The sequence below is a fragment of the Cucurbita pepo genome, chromosome 14, assembly GCF_057944985.1.
Source record: "Cucurbita pepo subsp. pepo isolate OVF chromosome 14, ASM5794498v1, whole genome shotgun sequence".
In the NCBI taxonomy this organism is placed as follows: domain Eukaryota; kingdom Viridiplantae; phylum Streptophyta; class Magnoliopsida; order Cucurbitales; family Cucurbitaceae; genus Cucurbita; species Cucurbita pepo.
This window is the reverse complement of record NC_141811.1, coordinates 10,737,719-10,757,076: the sequence shown is the minus strand read 5'-3', so window position 1 is coordinate 10,757,076 and position 19,358 is coordinate 10,737,719. Positions and strand designations below refer to the sequence as shown.

At 37.2% G+C, this 19,358-nt stretch overlaps 2 protein-coding genes across 2 annotated transcripts; both read right to left on the bottom strand.

Moving 5' to 3' along the window:
- Window positions 1–3,962: 3,962 nt before the first annotated feature.
- LOC111810064 (lysophospholipid acyltransferase 1-like) lies at window positions 3,963–8,975 on the bottom strand. The gene is made up of 8 exons (XM_023696610.2): window positions 8,546–8,975; window positions 6,211–6,266; window positions 5,899–6,116; window positions 5,396–5,804; window positions 4,702–4,787; window positions 4,527–4,590; window positions 4,314–4,432; window positions 3,963–4,239 (listed from the first exon to the last, which is right to left on the bottom strand). Exons 1-8 carry the CDS (start codon window positions 8,845–8,847, stop codon window positions 4,102–4,104), a joined length of 1,392 nt encoding a protein of 463 aa, XP_023552378.1. The 5' UTR covers window positions 8,848–8,975; the 3' UTR covers window positions 3,963–4,101.
- Window positions 8,976–12,335: 3,360 nt separating this feature from the next.
- LOC111810065 (F-box protein PP2-A12) lies at window positions 12,336–14,563 on the bottom strand. Its single transcript, XM_023696611.2, has 3 exons — window positions 13,943–14,563; window positions 13,752–13,870; window positions 12,336–12,989 (listed from the first exon to the last, which is right to left on the bottom strand). Exons 1-3 carry the CDS (start codon window positions 14,267–14,269, stop codon window positions 12,569–12,571), a joined length of 867 nt encoding a protein of 288 aa, XP_023552379.1. The 5' UTR covers window positions 14,270–14,563; the 3' UTR covers window positions 12,336–12,568.
- Window positions 14,564–19,358: the final 4,795 nt, after the last annotated feature.

Sequence of the window (19,358 nt, the reverse complement as noted above, 5' to 3'; positions counted from 1 at the left end):
TGGTGAGGGTCTGGTTACCGACACGATAAGTCTCTTCACAGCAGGGCCAATCTTTCTCTTTGATGCCCAAACACCCCTAGCGAGCTTCGACTCACATTTATGACAACCCTCAAACAGCTGAATCTTCGATCAGATCCTCTAATTTTGATCTATGAAGAAGGAATAGTTGATTGTTAGGAATCACGGCTCTCCACAATGATGCTATGATATTGTCCACTTTGAGCCTCCTCTAAGGCCTATGGTGGAACTCTCGAACAAAGTACACCATTTGTTTGACTACTCTTTCGAGACTACAACTTCTTTGTTCGACATTTGAGAATTCTGTTGACATGGCTAAGGTAAGAGCATGACTCTGATACCATGTTAGGAATCACGATTCTCCACAATCATTTGATATTTTCCACTTTGAGCATAAACTCTCATGGCTTTGTTTTGAGTTTTCCCAAAAAGTCTCATACCAATGGGAGATGTTTTCTTTACTTATAAACCCATGATCATTCTCTAAATTAGTTAACGTGGGACTCCATCCCAACAATCCTTAACATCAATGAGGTATGAGTTTCAAAGTACGATAATTCAAAGAGACAAGGGACAAATTGAGACGGAGCGTAAAATCAATGGAGGTGAGACCGAGAGCATGTAACGCTTCAAACTAAGAATTCAAGCTAGAATTCAAAATCAATATTATTTTTTATATCTGATGGCTCCAACATTTGTCTCTCTTCTTTGAGACCAAGTCATACAATCTTACCTGTCTATTGTCAGTTGTCAGTCTGACATTTTGACATTACAATACTTATAGGATTTTTCACACGAACATAAAACTTAACATTTCATCAAAAGTTTCCATAGTTGACTTGTCAAAGTCAAATTTAGTTTAATTAAAATAAATAAATGAAATAGGGCCATCTTTTTCTACTATTATTTCCCTCCCTTCCCCACTCCGAGTTCAAATAAATAAAAAATTTATAAATGGTTAAAAATAATTTTTAATTATTTAAAAGGTATTTTTTTCATAAACGACTTGAATAATGTGAACCAATCCAATCTAACCTATAAACCTTCCCGAATATGAGTATGTGTTAGTGAAATAGGGATTGATTGAATGATTGATGAGAAGATTGAATTATGAAGAGCAAGAATGCTCTGTATTTATACACAGAATACAAAAGATATTCAGAAAATCTGATAACAAACAGTAAACAAATTAAAATAAAATCTATTCAAATCAAAACTAAATCAAATCAAAAACTAAATCTAACTCCTAGAGATTTAATTAGATACTAACTGACAACAATCTAAACAAATACCTTATGGTTGAAGAATAAAATAGATTCTCGAACAAAAAGGTGAGAGTAGAAGTAAATGAAGAAGAACACATGGACCATTGATTTGACTGAAAAAATTGAAATGGAGAAAGAGTTGATGTGGTTGGAATAGTTTTCACACTGCCACGAGGAATAGTCGAAGTCGAAGTACTTTTGGATGTGAAAAGAAAAGAAACTAAGTAATGGCCATTGTTCCTCCACATCTATGTACTTGCTTCATCTTCATAAGTAGACAAGCAAAGGTATTCTTGGTTAATTAGCTTCTATTTTCTTACTATGCCCTACTCGAGTTTCAAACGCGTCTTTCTCGTGGTCATCATTAAGCTTTTTTAGTATAGAGACTAAATTTGAACGACAAAAGAGGTGGGAGATCCCACGTTATATTGCATTTGATGTTCTGTAAATGGTAACAACCTGAAATTGGAATTCGTTTATCAACATATTTTTTTCGATCATTCTTGTAGCTGTTTTGATCGGCGCAATTGCCAAATCCTTCAACCACCTATATATATATATATATATATATATTTCATTTCTTTACTTTGAATCCTTCGAAAGATATATGTGTTTTTCAAAAAAAATGAAAAGGTTTCACCTTGGAAAATCAACAAATTCTTTTTGGTAAAGTTTTTGGAGAGCGTTGTAATCCAACTAAGCAAAATATTGTTCTTCAATGGATTGTTTTGATAGAGAGAGATATTGTTCCTATTCATGAACCTCGGCATAGTTTTATAGATCGGTCACTTCAAAGCATACTTAGCTTCTTCTCCAAACCGAGAGGTAGAACTCATGCTCATTGCTTTAAGCTTAGTAGTTGTCAAGGTTAGAGCCTTATCCATTATATTCTTCCTGTTTATTCTCAAATGTGATGCTTCATACAAGCTTAATATTCCACTCTCGTCCTTCACGTTTATTCTCAAAGATATATACCGTTACACATTATTTCTAAATTATGTTTGGTAGTAAAACATAAATTAAAAAAATATACATGTCAATATTATTTCATATGGTTTGGATACGATCCAAATATTATTTGTTATAATACTTTTTTTTTTTTTTTGTACAAAATAATCATTTAAAATATTATAAAATAATGTCATGGACTTGCGTATTTAAAAAAAAAATTAAAACAATACAAAAAAAAAAAAAAAACCAGAATAAATATTAAAGATAACAATGTTAACGTATGATTTATGAAATTAAATGTAACTACTATATATATGTGTCATGGTCCTGGTGATATCGTCATCAACCGACATGGATATCTTTCCTTTAAAAAATATATAAATATTAAAGAACTATATCAATCCGTGAAAATGTAGTTTAGATACGTGTACCAATAAAAATTTGAACTCCTACAAAAAAAAAAAAAATAAATAAATAATAATAATAATAATAATAAATAAATAAATAAATAAAATAATAATAATAATAAAATAAAATAAAAGCTAAAGAAATAAAAGGAATATATATATATATATATTTTCTCTAATGTGCGTCCCCACATTTGGATGAAAAAGATAGCTAGAACGCCAAGAAACTATAGGTAACGCTATGATACTGTCATTGAAATTACCCAAAATACCTTGCGATGCATGCACGTGTTTGTTTAAGACCACTGGGAGCACAAGTGATGTACACCGGTTGAATTTGGAATATCTTTTGGATCAACCCGAAATTTTGAGTTTATTGAGTTGGTAATCCGATAAATATGAATATATTTCACAACCCAACCCAACTTTCCATTTTCACGTTGGGTTAGGTTAGATTAGATTGTTAAGTTAAGATTATTTTTAAAAAAAATCTTATTTATCTATGTTACATTAATAACTAAAACTTCATACAACTCAAATATCAAATATTCAAGAGTCACAATGCATTACTAACGTGATTAAAAACGTCAAATATTTTTTATTTTTATAATAATCTTTAAAATAGGGTTGGGTTAGACTGTAACCCTATTTTCCAGCTATTCGAGTTGACCCGACAAAAAAATGTCAATCCTTAAACTAGCACAAATTCTGTTTTCTAAAAATTTGACCTAATTCAAATGGGAGAAAGAAAAAAAAAACTAACTCAATCAAACGCAACGAATGATTCCAGGAATGTATTCTAATGGTGGTGGCGCACCTGGTGCACCTTTTTATTATTTCCCAATGTAATCCTTTTAGTTGTTTCTTTATTACTTTGTCATACAAAAATGTCCATAAGAACGAAAGAAAATTTCATATAAACCGCTATTAGTAACTAAAACATAATCAACGACCTTACCTTATTTAACAAATATTGTGGTGGTTAATAAACTATATTTGGAGATATTAAGGTTATTTATCATGCTTGTTTTTAAATAAAACATAATGATACGATGAAAATTTTGATCATAAACGAAACATTGCGCATTACCAAATTTGTAGGGATGAAGATTTTTTTAATAATTTTTGTAATTCAAATCCGTCTAATCACCGAATCTTAATTCGTTGATTCATTTATAATCCCTTGAAACACATACCCATTCCGTACATAACATCATTCCTTTAACGAACAAGAACTTGATTGAGATCGAGACTAAGTCGTTCGTCTAAGAAACTAAATGTATTTTTTACCCTACTAATGAATTAAGAATCAAGGCAAGAATTTTCCACAATAACTCAACATTATCCTTCTCAATGGCTTCAACTCAAAAGAATCCATCACACAATCATTCAACAAATGTTCTCCCACACTCATTCTAAAGTTATTCAGAAACCCATCAAAAGGATCAAGCTCTCTTACCTTACTCATCTTTTCTAGCTTTCGATCTAGCCGGTGCTGGTTTAATAATCGAACCAAGTACGATCAGCGTGATGGGAATGACGCTTCCAATGTAGTACACGCTTCCATACGAGGCAAGCGTCTCGTGCAAGCTCAAGACCTGCCCAAAACATTATAGCATCAGAAGCTTATAAGCACACGACGAGAGCAAGCGAACAAGCGAAAGAGACGTACCATGAACCCAACACAGGAGTAGTTCAGAACCAAAACTGTGTAAGCGAAGTTCAAAAATCCGAGTATACTTTTGAGGAAAGCCATGGATGGAGGAATAGCTTGTTGCCATCTGTAGATAACTGCTCGATCGGTCGTACCGAGGTCGAGGAAACAACGAAAAGAGTTACATAACTGAAGACTAGACAGTATAATAACAGTTTGGCCATTGCATACCTCTCGAACCAGCAATCATCAGAGCGGACTGAACAAAGAAGATGATGTATCCAGGATACAGACCCTATATTTTTTCGGGTGATCAGAAAAGCAAGTCGATGTCGGAACGCGAAAATAACCAGAGATTTTGAATGTGTAAAAGAGTAAAAGCAGTAATGTCTTTCATGATACTCACATGCCAAACAGCACTGACTGTCTGTGTAGCCAGCAGCTGAAAGAACCCAGGTTTCCTCCCCTTTTGAATAAGCCTTTCATAAACATCTACACCAGCACGAAACAGCAATGAGATCATTTTACTAGTGAAATGTTTAAATGTAACGGCTCAAGCTCACCGCTAGTAGATATTGTCCTTTTTGGACTTTTCCTTTCGGACTCCCCTTTAAAATTTTAAAACGTGTCTGTTAGGGAGAGGTTTCCACATCCTTATAAAGAATGTTTCGTTCTCCTCCTCAACCGATGTGGGATCTCACAATCTACCCCCTTCGGGGTCCAGCGTCCTCACTGACACTCGTTCCTTTCTCCAATCGATGTGGGACCACCCAGTCCACCCCCTTCGGGGCCCAACGTCCTTGCTAGCACACTGTCTCGTGTCTGCCCCTCTTCGGGGTTCCGCCTCCTCGCTGGCACATCGCCCGGTGTTTGACTCTGATACTACTTATAACGCCTCAAGCCCACCGCTAGCAGATATTGTTTCTTTGGATTTTCTCTTTCGAGATTCCCCTCAAGGTTTTTAAAACGCATCTGCTAGGGAGAGGTTTCCACACCCTTATAAGGGGTGTTTCGTTCTCCTCCCCAACGATGTGGGACCTCACATTAAAGCTAACGAAAACAATGCAGACTTGTAAACCTCGAGCTGGAAAGAAACTCACAATGACGAAGCCACGTGCTGACTTGAATATTCCATTTAAGAGGAATCTCAACTGCACTCTTCACAAACTCGAGACCAAGAACGTCAACGTTCTTTGCACGGTCCCAGCGCGGTTTAGGCGGAGAAGATTTCGTCCAACCACTGAAACCTAAGCCAGAAATAATGATGGAGGCCTCTGAAATTGACCAGATGAAGTAATATTTCCAGCGTGCCGTGAATCCTGCCATATATTGGTACCCGAGACGCTTCCAGAATGGCCAATCATGGTAGACAGGATCGATAAAACGGGACAATGGAAACTGCGGTACGAGGTATAAATACAAGCCCATACAAAAAGCAGCTTGGAAAAGAGCTCTAATTGTTGCACAATATGGTGATGGAGATGGGTTTTGTTCATCATGCTTCCAAATCTGAAAAAGAACCAAGATGACAAAATTCGACATAAGAACATCGTTCCGAAAGTTCGGGGGTTAAACGATCAAAGCAGAAGAAGAATGGACACACCCCATTTCCATCAGTCCACTCAAGATAATCCTTCATTTCAAAAACAGGACCAGCAAAATGGCTGCCACAACAGAGGCAGTAACCAACGTACTCGATTAACGACGGTAACTTAATCAATCGATTTTTCTTTTGAGCCTCACTTAAACCTTCTTTTAACAACCCATCGTTATAGTTTATCGAACATGAAATGACTTTCAGTGTCAACACCATCAAGGCCCCTGAACAATATAGAGGAAAGAATGTCACAGTAACGACACGCTTGGATTGTAATGAAAGAAAAAGAAGACGTGGGAGTCGATCGAGTGATCTTACCAGTTGCATCGATACCTCCTTCCTTCCAAGCATCCCCACTCATGTAATATACATGGCTACACATGTTTACAAATAGTCAAGAATTCTGGAATCAAATGCACAATCTCAAGAATCTGAAAGATCTTTATGATGCAAATGGATTTGATAACACAACATCAGATATGATATCTAAGATCATTTTCTTTACGAAATGTGCTAACAGATTCCGAGACAAATCTTCAAAAAAAATTTGCAGAATGGTGATTGTAAAATTAGATTGTAAGTTTATCAAATACAAAACCCAACAATCCTGCATTTTGTGCATGTTCTGCTGCTCGCCCGGCAACTGTCGTTGCCAATCATTCGGCTCTCGCTGCTTTCTCTAACCTCCTATGGCCTTCTTCCCCTCTAACTAGCTTTTAAGTTTAACTCCTACTCATTTTCAGTGGTGTTCAAGCTTCATTTGGAGATCAGGGCTATGCTAAATGGATTAGCAACATTCGTAAGAATCTGATCGTAACGGTCCAAGCCCACCACTAACAGATATTGTCCTCTTTGAGTTTTCTTTTTCGGGCTTCTCCTCAAGGTTTTTAAAACGCGTCTACTAGGGAGAGGTCTCCACATCCTTATAAAGAATGTTTTGTTCTCCTCCCCAACCGATGTATGATCTCACAATCCACCCCACTTCGGACCCCAGTGTCCTTGCTGGCACTCGTTGCCTTCTTCAATTGATGTGCGACCCCCCAATCCACCCCCTTTGGGGCCAACATCCTTGCTGGCACATCGTTTGGTGTCTGGCTCTGATACCATTAGTAACGGCCCAAACCCACCGCTAGTAGATATTGTCCTCTTTGGGCCTTCCCTTTCGGGTTTCCCTCTCAAGTTTTTAAAACGTGTCTGCTAGGAAGAGGTTTCCACACCCTTATAAAGAATGTTCCATTCTCCTCCCCAACCAATGTGTGATCTCACAATCCACCCCATTTCGGGGACCAGTGTCCTCGCTGGCACTCGTTCCCTTCTCCAATTGATGTGGGATCCCCCAATCCACCCCCCTATCGAGCCCAACGTTCTTACTGACACATCGCTCGGTGTCTGGCCTCTAATACCATTAGTAACGGCCCAAGCCCACCGCTAGCAGATATTGTTCTCTTTGGGCCTTCCCTTTCAAGCTTCCCCTTAAGATTTTTAAAATATGTCTGCTAGGAAGAAGTTTCCACACCCTTATAAAAAATATGTCGTTTTCCTCCCTAGAAGCAATATCTTTTTCTGAGTACTCAAAAAGGATGATGCTTTGGGTATAAACACTTCAAGCATTGAAAACTCGACATTTCTAAGCACGGTTCCTCCTCAAAGGCCTCGTCCAAAGAAACAACGGTGGAAGTCCATTTCATCCCCTCAAAGGAAATTGAGTAGCGATGTCTCTATCGATCCCGAAAACATATAATGTAGCCGGACTTTCGAAAAGAGGAGGAGCTTTTCAGCTAAGGAAACATCATAATTGTTTCAAAATGGTGTTTTAACTATGACTTTCAACAAAGTCATAAACTCTATTTCTGCTTATAATCCTTTCCATGCTTACAAATCTCTTCGAAGTGTCAACAATCCTAATCCGTCGTAACGACTCTATCTTAATAAGCATCGACTTACCATTCTCGCTATCAAATTATCTCCAGCAAACATCAAAAGCAAATTCAGGGACAAGAATTTAGCTTTATCAGTGCCATAACTATACCAACACAAAAAGACCAAACGAATTCCTACCTAAAATTTAAGCTCAGGAAAACTAAAAGACTAAAGGAACTTAGCATGGATATAGCCACGTGAGATCTCACATTGGTTGGGAAGGAGAACGAAACATCCTTTATAAGAGTGTGGAAACCTTTCCCTAGGTTTCAAGGGAAAACCCGAAAGGGAAAGCCTAAAGAGGACAATATCTACTAGTGGTAAGCTTGGGCTGTTACAAGCCATCTCCAGCACAAACGTTCTTAATTTCCAAACAATTAATTCTACAAGGACTATAATTTTCCTGCTTACATCGAACAGCCCATTCGATAAGAAACCGAGTACCGAGCTCAAACTTATGTTACATCTTCCTACAAGTCAAAATCATAGTCAACCAAAGCCCAGAAGACAAACACAACTGAGCTGCATGACAGAATTACAAGAACAGAACATTATCCCAAGTTCAATTTCCACCAGATTCAACACAAATCAAAGTGACACAACAATAATTCGAAGAATGGAAAACAATAGAAACTACAATCAGATTGTTGAATTCAAGAACCCTATCAATCTCAGTCGAATAACAAACCCAATTGAATCGAATAACAAAAGAAACGCCCAATAAATCGCTTACCATCCAATGAGATAACCAAAGCCGAGCAAGAAGGTAATCAAGCCGCAATGGCGACGGAAGAGGAGCATCGAAGCATAACCCAGGAACATGGGGACCAAGAAATGGAGGTTGGAAGAGAAGCCAAATGAGAGACAAGAGAGAAGCACACCGGAGAGGGCGGAATAGAGGTGCTTGGTGGAAGGACCTGGAATAAGCCGCCATAGAAAGCTGACCGGAATTGTGGCGACGAAACAGAGAAGGAACCGGAGAACTGGGACCGAGACGCCGATTGAGGCGGCTAAGGATTCCATCTCCAGGCCCATCGAAGGCGTTTCTCTGGATTTGGTTTGTTTCGGCGTTAACGAAGTGTTTTGTTTGATTTACAGAGCAGAATCTCAACTACGCCGCCTTCTTGTACGTGCCTTCCGATCATATGGCTCCATCACCGTGAATTTTGTGCCCATTTTGTTTCCACTTTTCAAAAATTAACTCGTTTTTTTTTTTCTTTTTCTTTTTGCGAAATTACAACAAATATGTATATAGATTTGCATGCTATAGTCATTCAAGTTGTCAACTTGATCGAGGCTAGTCGAATCAAGTTGTCAACTTGATCGAGGCTAGTCGAATCAAGTTTAAAAACAAATTGCTTCATTCTTGATCTTAATAATTTTGATTCCTTACTCTCTCGAGTGAGTAGTTCATTAAGTGTTGATTTAGGGACTTAAACAATGGAGCCTCACTGTAACACTAGATTCGTAGTTTAGAGAGTCGAGTTGAGAAGACGAATCTAAGATGGCCCCACACCAGTGTTGGATCCAGCAGCCCAAAAACGAATGGCCCAAAATGCGTCATCGTGCATGGCCCACGACCCAAAACCCACGTGCCAACCCGAGTCGATTAGCTGCACTTCGCGCACGTGTGGAGTGTGTGAAAGCCGATTCTCAAGCTGCGACTCAGTTGTCGACTTGGTCCAATATGTCCTAAGAGTGTGCGGATTTTACCACATGTTCGTGATACGAGCTTGTAGCAACCATTTCTATGCGTGCATGAAGATTGTAGCACTATGTTGAGATTTGACTTGTGATAACCAATCATTTATGTGCATCGAACTTGTTGGTTTAGCACGATCTATAGGTTTCATGATTTCCCGATATTTAGTATATCTAACCTTCCATAGAGCTTATTTAAATTAATAAACGATAAATTAACTTAAGTCAAACATATAATAGAATATTAAATTTATTCGTGAATTATAATATAATGAAAACTTGGAAGGAAGAACTACATTAATTTATCGATAACGATATTTTAATACGAATAGAATACATTATTTAATAACGAAAATTTTGGTCAGGGGATAACGATCAAAGACCATTATTAATAATATTAGTCTATTATTTACTCAAAAAATATATATACATATATATATATATATATATATATATATATATATTAATGTTTGTAGCCCATTTGATATTAAATAATATGTTCCGAACTGTTTTAGTTTTTCCTGAAAACGAGGTGATCCAGCCGCACCTTCTAGTACGACTACCTTATTACGACTTCATTCCAGTCATTAGCCCTGCCTTCGACATCTCCCTCCTTGTGGTTAAGGTAACGACTTCGGGCATGGCCAGCTCCCATAGTGTGATGGGCGGTGTGTACAAGGCCCGGAAACGAATTCACCGTCGTATGGCTGACCGACGATTACTAGCGATTCCTTCTTCATGCAGGCGAGTTGTAGCCTACAATTCAAACTGAGGACGGGTTTTTGGAGTTAGCTCTCCAAATTAGGGGTATTTATATAGCCTAATAATCTGATCCAAACCATAAACATAAATTTAAGATTTTTTTTTTCTCGATTTAGATAGGGTTGACTTTTTTTAAATTGAAAATTTTGGATTAAGTCAGGAGTTGTCATTTTTTACTAACTTGAAGATAGGGTTGGGTTAGGTTGGGTTTTCAGGTTATTTTTTTAATTATTTAAAAAATCCAAATTACCTATCTCAAATATGAAATATTAACCGGTCACCGTGTATTACTAACAGAAATTACATACACTCTCCAACGTCTCGATAGAGTATATAAAATTTGAATTAAGATATAAAGTTAGTTATAGAATATATTTTATAGAGCGGTAATCTATTAAGACTTTAATATTAATGAAGATCAACTTTCAATCCCACTCGTGTTTCTTTTTTAGCCGTAGGTCAAATATTTTTAATCTTCATAATAACGGTTAAAAGTAGGGTAATATAGGGTTGAGTTGTAACCCTATTCTCGGGTTGGTTGAGTTAACTAAACCAAGAAAATGTCAAATCGACCCAAATTTTTTGTATTCCAAAAATTGAACCCAATCTCAATCGTAAAAATATAACTGAACCAAACATTTCTGGTTTGGGTTAGGAAGCTCGAGTTGGGCGAATTCTCGAACCGTATGAACATCCCTATTATATGATCTCATGTGAATCAAACACTTCGTTAAAATTGAAACTTTTAAAATCGAAAACTATATATAAGTCGTGATTTATTTTTTAAATTTCTTTAGATTTTGTTACTTTTTGAAACTAAACAATTTAAAAGAAGCAACCTAACCTTACCCAACAATTACATTTTCAACTAAAAAAATTATTTTAAAAAAGAATCAATTTTTATGAACATAAATAAATAAATAAACAAATAAAAAAAGGTAACACATCATCAACCACAAGTTCTTAAATATCTTAAATATCTTAATGTGAACTAGATATTTATATGGGTCGTAATACGTTATGGTTCTGACATCCTCGTATTATCTTAATGTGAACTAGATATTTATATGGGTCGTAATACATTATGGTTCTGACATCCTCGTATTATCTTAATGTGAACTAGATATTTATATGGGTCGTAATACGTTATGGTTCTGACATCCTCGTATGACAGGGTAACATGTTTTGTCTTCGCTCAATGTTTTTTTAGGAAGTTCTCATGAGATCATCCGGTATAGATAATACTTTTTAATTCTTTTTTAACTTTTTTTTAGTCATACTATTTTACTATTTTGAGGATTGCTCTCATTTGGATGTGGTTATGATCCGAGATTATTGGGATAAGAAAAAATTCTTTCACGATATTTCTTTTAATAGAATAATTAAAGAAAAAGGTAAAAATGAAAAACTTTTGTTCGATGCAACATAGCCACTAGTTATGCACATCACTATTGATCCCATGAGGACCATCCAATTCACATCTACAAGATGTCGGAAATGACATTCCACTTTGATTTTAGACAAAGTGACAAAAGTGGTACATGGCTGCCGTAAGCTCGTACCATAAGATGTTAGATTAAATCTCGTGACGAACACAAACCTCATGTTTAGTTGCTAACCGTCGAAGTTAGAACCCTAATCAAACTATTAGTGACAAGGCAAAGTGACAAAAGTGGTACATGTCTACCGTCAGCTCGCACCATAAGATGTTAGGTTAAATCTCGTGACGAACACAAACTTCTTGTTTAGTTGCCAACTGTCGAAGTTAGAACCTAAGCAAACCATTAGTGATAAGGCAAAGTGACAAAAGTGGTACATGGCTGCCGTCAACTCGTACTATAAGATGTTAGGTTAAATCTCGTGACGAACACAAACCTCATGTTTAATTGCCAACCGTTGAAATTAGAACCCTAAGCAAACTATCAGTGACAACGCAAAGTGACAAAAGTGGTACATGGCTATCGACTGCTCGTACTACAAGGTGTTGGGTTAAATCTCGTAATGAACACAAACCTCATGTCTAAGCCTACCTAAGCAAACTGATAGTGACAAATCGAAAGAACGAAACTGACGTGAAATCATCATCGAATCTAAAAAATAAAATATCAAACAGTTACCGAACGAGAACGATAAACATTGCCTCATTTCCCACACAAACTACTATAGGCTTACCAAAAAACAAAGCCAATCATCGTTTGAGAAGCTATCATCAAAAATATAATCTTCTTCTCTCTCACTCACCTATGTTTTTTTTACACATTTTCTAACTACAACAAAATCCAGACCGAACGAGTCAACGACACTGGGATATCTGTTCGTACTCGACCGGGCAGATCATCACTGCATCTAAACACAGCCCGCCTTTCGTGTGCGTGCAGTCGATCTGAGTCATAGAGAATTTGATCCTTGTCGATTCGTTTCGAGCATCGACATTGAAGTTACCTGCACGATACAGAGTCCATTTCCCAGATTCCACTAAATAGCATCGAGTTTTAGCATGCTGACCATCTGAAGTCCAAAGCTGGAATTGCACAGGCTTTATGTTCCAACCATGAACGTGCTCGAGGTTACAGATTCGACGCCCAAACCTTTTCGATGTCCGACCCAATTGTAACCTGAAGTATAGACTGTAACTTCCCGGTGGAAACGGGAAGTCGATCTCTCCACCAACTTCAAACCACCATACTTGCTGAAGATATGCAACAGTGTGGAATCTAAGCAAGAAAATGAAAAATCGATATCAGTTCGTTCCCTCTCAACGACGCATACGACAAAATCACAGAGTTCACTGCTTATATACATCCTTTCAGTTCCATCAGCCTCAAAAGATCTTCAAATATCAATGAATTGATCAAGAACACAACAGAAAACGATACCAATACGCATAAAAAGATTGTTTTTCGACACAATTTATATGCAAAACGCTTTGATAAGCTTCCCCTCAACGTTTTTAAAACGCATCTACTATGGAGAGGTTTCCCCGCTTTTATAAACAATGTTTCATTCTCCTCCCCAACCAATATGGTATCTCACAATCCACCCTCCTTCAGGGCCCAACGTCATCGCTGACACACTACCTCGTGTCCACCCTCCTTCAGGGCTCAGCTTGCCCAAGCCCACCGCTAGCAGATATTGTCCTCTTTGGGCTTTCCCTCTTGAGCTTTCCCTTCAAGGTTTTTAAAACAAGTCTACTACGGGGAGGTTTCTACCCCCTTATAAAGAATGTTTGGTTCTCCTCCCCAACTATAGGTGGGATCTCATCACACAATAACAGATATTTCCCACATGAATCAAGGTAAGAACTAATATCCAAAACAAATCATTGTTCTTACCAAACTTGGAATAATTCTGTTAATATAGAACAACAAGATCCATCCAACCATGTTCCATGAATTCAGCAAGAACAAACTCAAACAATAATGATAAGAACAAGCATAGATTGATTCAAAATATTCATTCCAATGAATCTGACTGACCTCGATTCTTCAGTGGAGATGCGATTCCAATACCTCCGATCATCAATCCCAGTAATCCTCAAATCCATGGAAGAAATCGATAAACAAACACCGCCTGAATGTTTATCCAGCCAAACTTTCTGAAACGAGAACAAAAACAAAATCAACAACGATCAAAGAAATCAAAGCCCTAATTTCGAAATTAAGTTTACCTTATTTCCATCATCCAATGGATTCTGTTGACAAAGCTTCGTATAAATCTCTCTTTTACTCATAATCCGAACAAAATCCCCAAACAATCGTTGAACAAGAACGCTATAATTAGACGGCAATTTGGAATCCCAAACGAAATCAGCCCAGGAAGCCCCACGAAAGGCCCGATTCAGCCTCGCAAGTCTACAAATCTCCACCGGACTCAAATGCCCCAAAACATCCGCCACGCAATTCTCAGGCAAGTCCCCGAGGCCGGGATACGGCGGCGGCGACGGTGGTTGAGAGCCATTACGGAGGCAAAAAAACGAAGAGAAATTCAGACCCATTAGAGAAGGAAGAAGATCATGAGAGAAAAATCAAAAGGGGTTGATTGAATACGAAAAAAAGAGAGGATTAAGGAGATGGGTTGCTTGGATTCGTCGGTTTTTTGAGAAAACAAGAATCAAGCGGGTGTTTGTTTAGTGAGAAAGTGGAGGAAAACAGCGAGGAATGATGATTATTGTAGATATTTGGGGTTTGGGGGATTAAAAATCGAAGTGGGCGGAGGAATTTGAAGGCGGAATCGAATCTTTTTTGCTCCAAAACCTCAAATATTTATATATCTAAAATCCATGGCTGCTTCTCCTTGCCGCTATTTGCGTCCATTGGTTCCGCTTTAATTAGGATAAGACTCTCATTTTATTTTCCATTTCTATAATCTCTAATTACAAACAATTTGCTCCAAAATCTATGAGGTCGATCCATCTCACCCCAATCCTCTTTCGATCTCCGTCTCTTATTTCATTGTTCGAGATTTGATAACTAAACGAAACATAGATTCTTTGGACTCCTTCCTTTTTTAAAACTAAACGAACAGAGATAGAACAAGATCGTTATACTTTTCTGGATATTTCTTAATGTCTGGGGCTTCATTTGCTTCGGAAAAAAATGGTAGAATTTCTTGGTCTTATACGAACATACCTTTGCTTTGGGTCTCCCCAGAAGACCTCATACCAATTAAAATAGTATTTTTTGATTGAACAAAGTATGTCTCCCCTTAATCGAGGCTCGACTCCTTTACTCTTGGAGTCTTTCTTTGGCACGACTAAGTTTAGAGCATGGCTCTGATACCATGTTTTACGAACACGACTCTCCATAATACTATGATATTGTTCACTTTGAGTATAAGCTCTCATGGCTTTGCTTTAGACTTTCCCATAATGTCTCGTACCAATGGAGAGAGTATTCTTTGATTATAAACTCATGATCATTCCCTAAATTAATCGACGTGGGACTTTTATCATCCAACACTCACGAATACTACAAGATCCATTCCTCAATGTCCTGGCTATTATTGAATAATTTCTCGGGAATCCTACGAGAACTCTTCGTTCTTTTTTCTCCGTCATTTTTTCAGTTTTTTATTTTTTTAAAGAAATTATTTTAATGCATGATTCTAAATTTATCGAGAAATATATATATATAAAAAGAGAATATTATATTTATAATTAGTATTTAAAAAAATACTATTTATAAATATTCCAAAAGATAAAGCCATTCATTAATGGAGCACTAGATTGATTCTTTTGGTTATTTTATTTTATTTTATATTATCAAAAATATTTTTCCATTTCAATATTCCGTTAATATAAAATATTTTTTTAATAACGAGAATCAATTATTATTATTTTTTTAATAACTCTAACTAAATAATATTATTAGAAATTAAAATATTATTTACATTCTAAATTAATTTAAAAAATTTAATTTAGAATTAATTAATATAGATTTAAAAAATACGCCGAAAAGCAATGCTCTCAATGATAAAACATTTTCGATCGTGACAATGATTGTGATGTCATCATGTTAAAGATCCACGACCGACGAATATATTAGTTTTTATTAATTAAAATTTAATCTCGATATTTAAACTATAAAAGATATATAAATTAAAATAAAAATAAAATCCAAAATTAATAATAAATTGAATATTTTAATTGATGGGAGATGGAATTAGTCGAACATAATAAATTTGACAGACATGCGCCAACGACAAAAGGAGGCCACTTACGACATGTCGTCATCAACAGCACTTTTCAATAAGGCCCATTTATTATAACATTCTTGGTTTGCACCGTCAAAAATAAATAAATAAATAAATTAATTAATTAAATTCTGGAATTGACAACAAGGCCAGTCGATTATGGAATGTTTGAAAAATGTACACGTGTGTGCTTGTTTATACCCACCTACTACAGCCACATATGCATGTTTTGACACGTCATATATACTTTTTATTTTATTTTTTTAATTTATGTTTTATTTTAGTCCATTATAATTAATAAAAAAGAAAACCCTTTTGGACTATAATGGACCATTTAAATAGGTTCAATATAAATAAAAAATTACCATTTTATTAATTTATTAAAATATATGGAATTTGCTGGATTATGGACCGTGTGAAAAGTCTACACGTGTGTGCTTGTTCATACCAGCCTAATGGACACGTATATATATATATATATATATTTTACTAGAATTTTGACGAGCTTATCATGACTTGAATATGAGTGACTAAAGCTTATTGTAGCTTTTTAGTTTTTATATTTATAATTGGACGGGGAAGTATGATAATTTCTTAGCCCATCTGAAGGAGGATTTGTCCTCGAATCCCGACTACCATCTACATCGATAAGAGGCACAAGAATAACTTGGACAAAATATGGACTCGAACTTTCACGTATATGTTCTTAAGGAATGAGTTTACTCACTTGTCTCTATTTCTCTTTAGTCTCGATTGAATTAGTCCTATGTATTGGACGGTTTAAAATGGATGTTTAAAGGATGAAGTCAATCTTGAGTTCTAGTCCTTTGAGGGGTGCCGAATCACTAGGCATCTCCCTTGAGGGGTCCCTTGCCTTTTGTTTTTAAGTTTGCATTGATCAATAAATATACCTTTTAGAGTGTGAGATCTTACATCGGTTGAGGTGAAAACGAAACACCGTTTATAACGGCGTGAAAACCTCTCCCTAGCGGACGCGTTTTAATAACCTTGAGAGGAAGCTCGAAAGGGAAAACCCAAAGAGAAAAATATCTGCTAGTGGTGGACTTGGGCCGTTACAAATGGTATCAGAGCCAGACACCGGGCAATGTTCCAGCGAGGAAGTTGTTCCCCAAAGGAGGTAGACACAAGGCGGTGTGCCAGTAAGGACGCTGGGCCCCAGAGGGGGTAGATTTGGTGGGGGTCTCACATCGATTGGAGAAAGGAACGAGTGTCACAAAGGATGCTGGGCTCTAAAAGGGATGGATTGTGAGATCCCACATTTGGGGTGGAGAAGGAAACACCTTTTCTAAGGGTCTGGAGATTTAATGCCTAAAAACTTAAAAGCCTAAAATTTAATGCATATTATTATATCATAAATTATTATAATAATATAAAATTTAGAAATATATCTCATTCCAAACACAATTATAATAATTGATTTATACGAAATTCTGATAATATTTTTGATGCAATACTAAATACAGTTATTTGATATTCGGTGTTTTATTTATATACCTTTTTTATCGACCTAATAAACAAAACCTTAAATCAAACGTCTTTTAGTCATTTCTTTCGTTAGCCATTTAATAATTTAATAATTTTTTGTTGGGCTTATTTGATTGTGAACCCAATTATCATATGACCCAACTGGCTCAAACTAGGCTTACTCAATGGGTGTACTATAAAAACGTCTTGAAATTTAATTTAGGACACATGTCAATTTATAATTGGTCCCCGATTTAATAATATGCTATTTTTATTAATTTAAATCGTAACTATAACGACCCTAAATTTCCACATATCTAGAGTCACCACTAACGTCTCATGCTCATCTCTAATGCAGAATAAAAATCTAAGCATGCTCATCTTTATTAGCGGAAAAATTTAAAATTTCAGAATACATTAAAACATTGGAAAACACTGTCGGACTTACGTGTTTCAAACATCGTGCTGGAGTTCAAAAAGATAAAATAAAATGATTACAAATTAATTAATATAAATGAATGAAATGCAAACGCCCTATCCTAACCAAGACTAGGAATTAAATATGCAACTATCCTATGCACGCGCCACAGTCTCTGATCACGATGCCACCGTCAACCGTACATGGGAGCCTTGCCTTTACCTGAAAAACAATATGGCATACGGCCTGAGTATTTCAAAGAAATACTCGGTAAGTGGCCCTACTATAGGGGTCATGCTAATGCAAACACATGCAATCATGAATAGGGACCTATCTCTAATCATCTTAGGGGTGGCCTCCAGTCTCGGACAAATTGGATGTGTAGTACTTCCCTACACACGACTCACACGTGCGAGTGTGAGTCCCCAGGGCACTCACACACCCCCTGAACCCTCTGGTCAAGCTAATCTGTAGCGACGTCCGGAGGTCAGCGGAACCCTATAGTGTCATGCGCCTCATGAACACCCTCATCTGTGTGCTTTCGCACCTGTGCGCATTCGCGCTCATCATAAGGTGCGCGTCCGCAGTCATCATCTCTAGGGGAAGTAGCCCTATGCTTATGAACATACAAAATGCATGAGGTCCCTCTAAATTCATCGTAATGTCTCTTCTGACACAACCCTCTAGTCTCATCTCTTTGTTACTCTAGGTAACGCATACTCGTGGATATTTATATTAATATCATTTTCATGCTCTTAGGGTTGTGTCCTACGTCGGTCTAACGACATGATGCAATATGACACTCATCATCATCTAGCATGCTCAATATGGAAAACATCATCATATTAAGTTAAAAATCATGCAATCATCATGCTCATCATAATGCCACAACGTGCGTCAAACATATCAAGCGTCACTCAACAAAATATGTATATAGTGGCACATATCATCAAGCATCATACAATTTATTTAGCCTATCCTATAGTAAGGCCACTTACTTGGTTGGCCTTGGCCGAAGTACTCCCTAAATAGCTAAACGTAAGCTCCCGTTCAGTGAGAGCTGCTTCCTACGTCGCCGGGGTTTGTTTCCTATCACACCGTTCACCACTTTCCGTTAGTATTTCACAATTAATTTACCTATAATTTAATAAATGTGAAATACGGCTCTAAAACGACCTCGGATACCTTAATCGGGGCCAAAAACAGATCCGGGAGGGTCGAAACAGTGGAAACCGGGCTGAAAATAGGTGAGCCGAGCCGAACAGCCGCCGGAGCGTCATCGGAGGGAGCCCGAGCCGTTTGCGCCGAGCCGAGCCGAGGGACTGCCTGCGCCGCTGTGTGACAAGTGGCGACAGCAGAGAGAGCCACGTCGAGCGATAGTGTCGGGTCGCAGTCCGGTTCGGGTCGTGGTTCGGGTCGCGGGCTGTGGAAGGCTACTGGGCCAAGACTAATCGTTGGGCCTCGGCTTACTGGGCTGGGCCGCAAGTGT

What these genes read in the sequence shown, in the direction of transcription:
- LOC111810064 (XM_023696610.2), bottom strand. Translation starts at nt 8,847, where the DNA reads ATGGGCCTGGAGATGGAATCCTTAGCCGCCTCAATCGGCGTCTCGGTC. An exon ending in TTTGGTTATCTCATTGGATG is followed by an intron (nt 6,267 to 8,545) that starts GTAAGCGATTTA and finishes AAACATGTGTAG; the next exon opens with CCATGTATATTACATGAGTG. An exon ending in CAGTCAGTGCTGTTTGGCAT is followed by an intron (nt 4,591 to 4,701) that starts GTGAGTATCATG and finishes GAAAAAATATAG; the next exon opens with GGTCTGTATCCTGGATACAT.
- LOC111810065 (XM_023696611.2), bottom strand. Translation starts at nt 14,269, where the DNA reads ATGGGTCTGAATTTCTCTTCGTTTTTTTGCCTCCGTAATGGCTCTCAA. An exon ending in CATTGGATGATGGAAATAAG is followed by an intron (nt 13,871 to 13,942) that starts GTAAACTTAATT and finishes TTCTCGTTTCAG; the next exon opens with AAAGTTTGGCTGGATAAACA. An exon ending in ATCTCCACTGAAGAATCGAG is followed by an intron (nt 12,990 to 13,751) that starts GTCAGTCAGATT and finishes TTTCTTGCTTAG; the next exon opens with ATTCCACACTGTTGCATATC.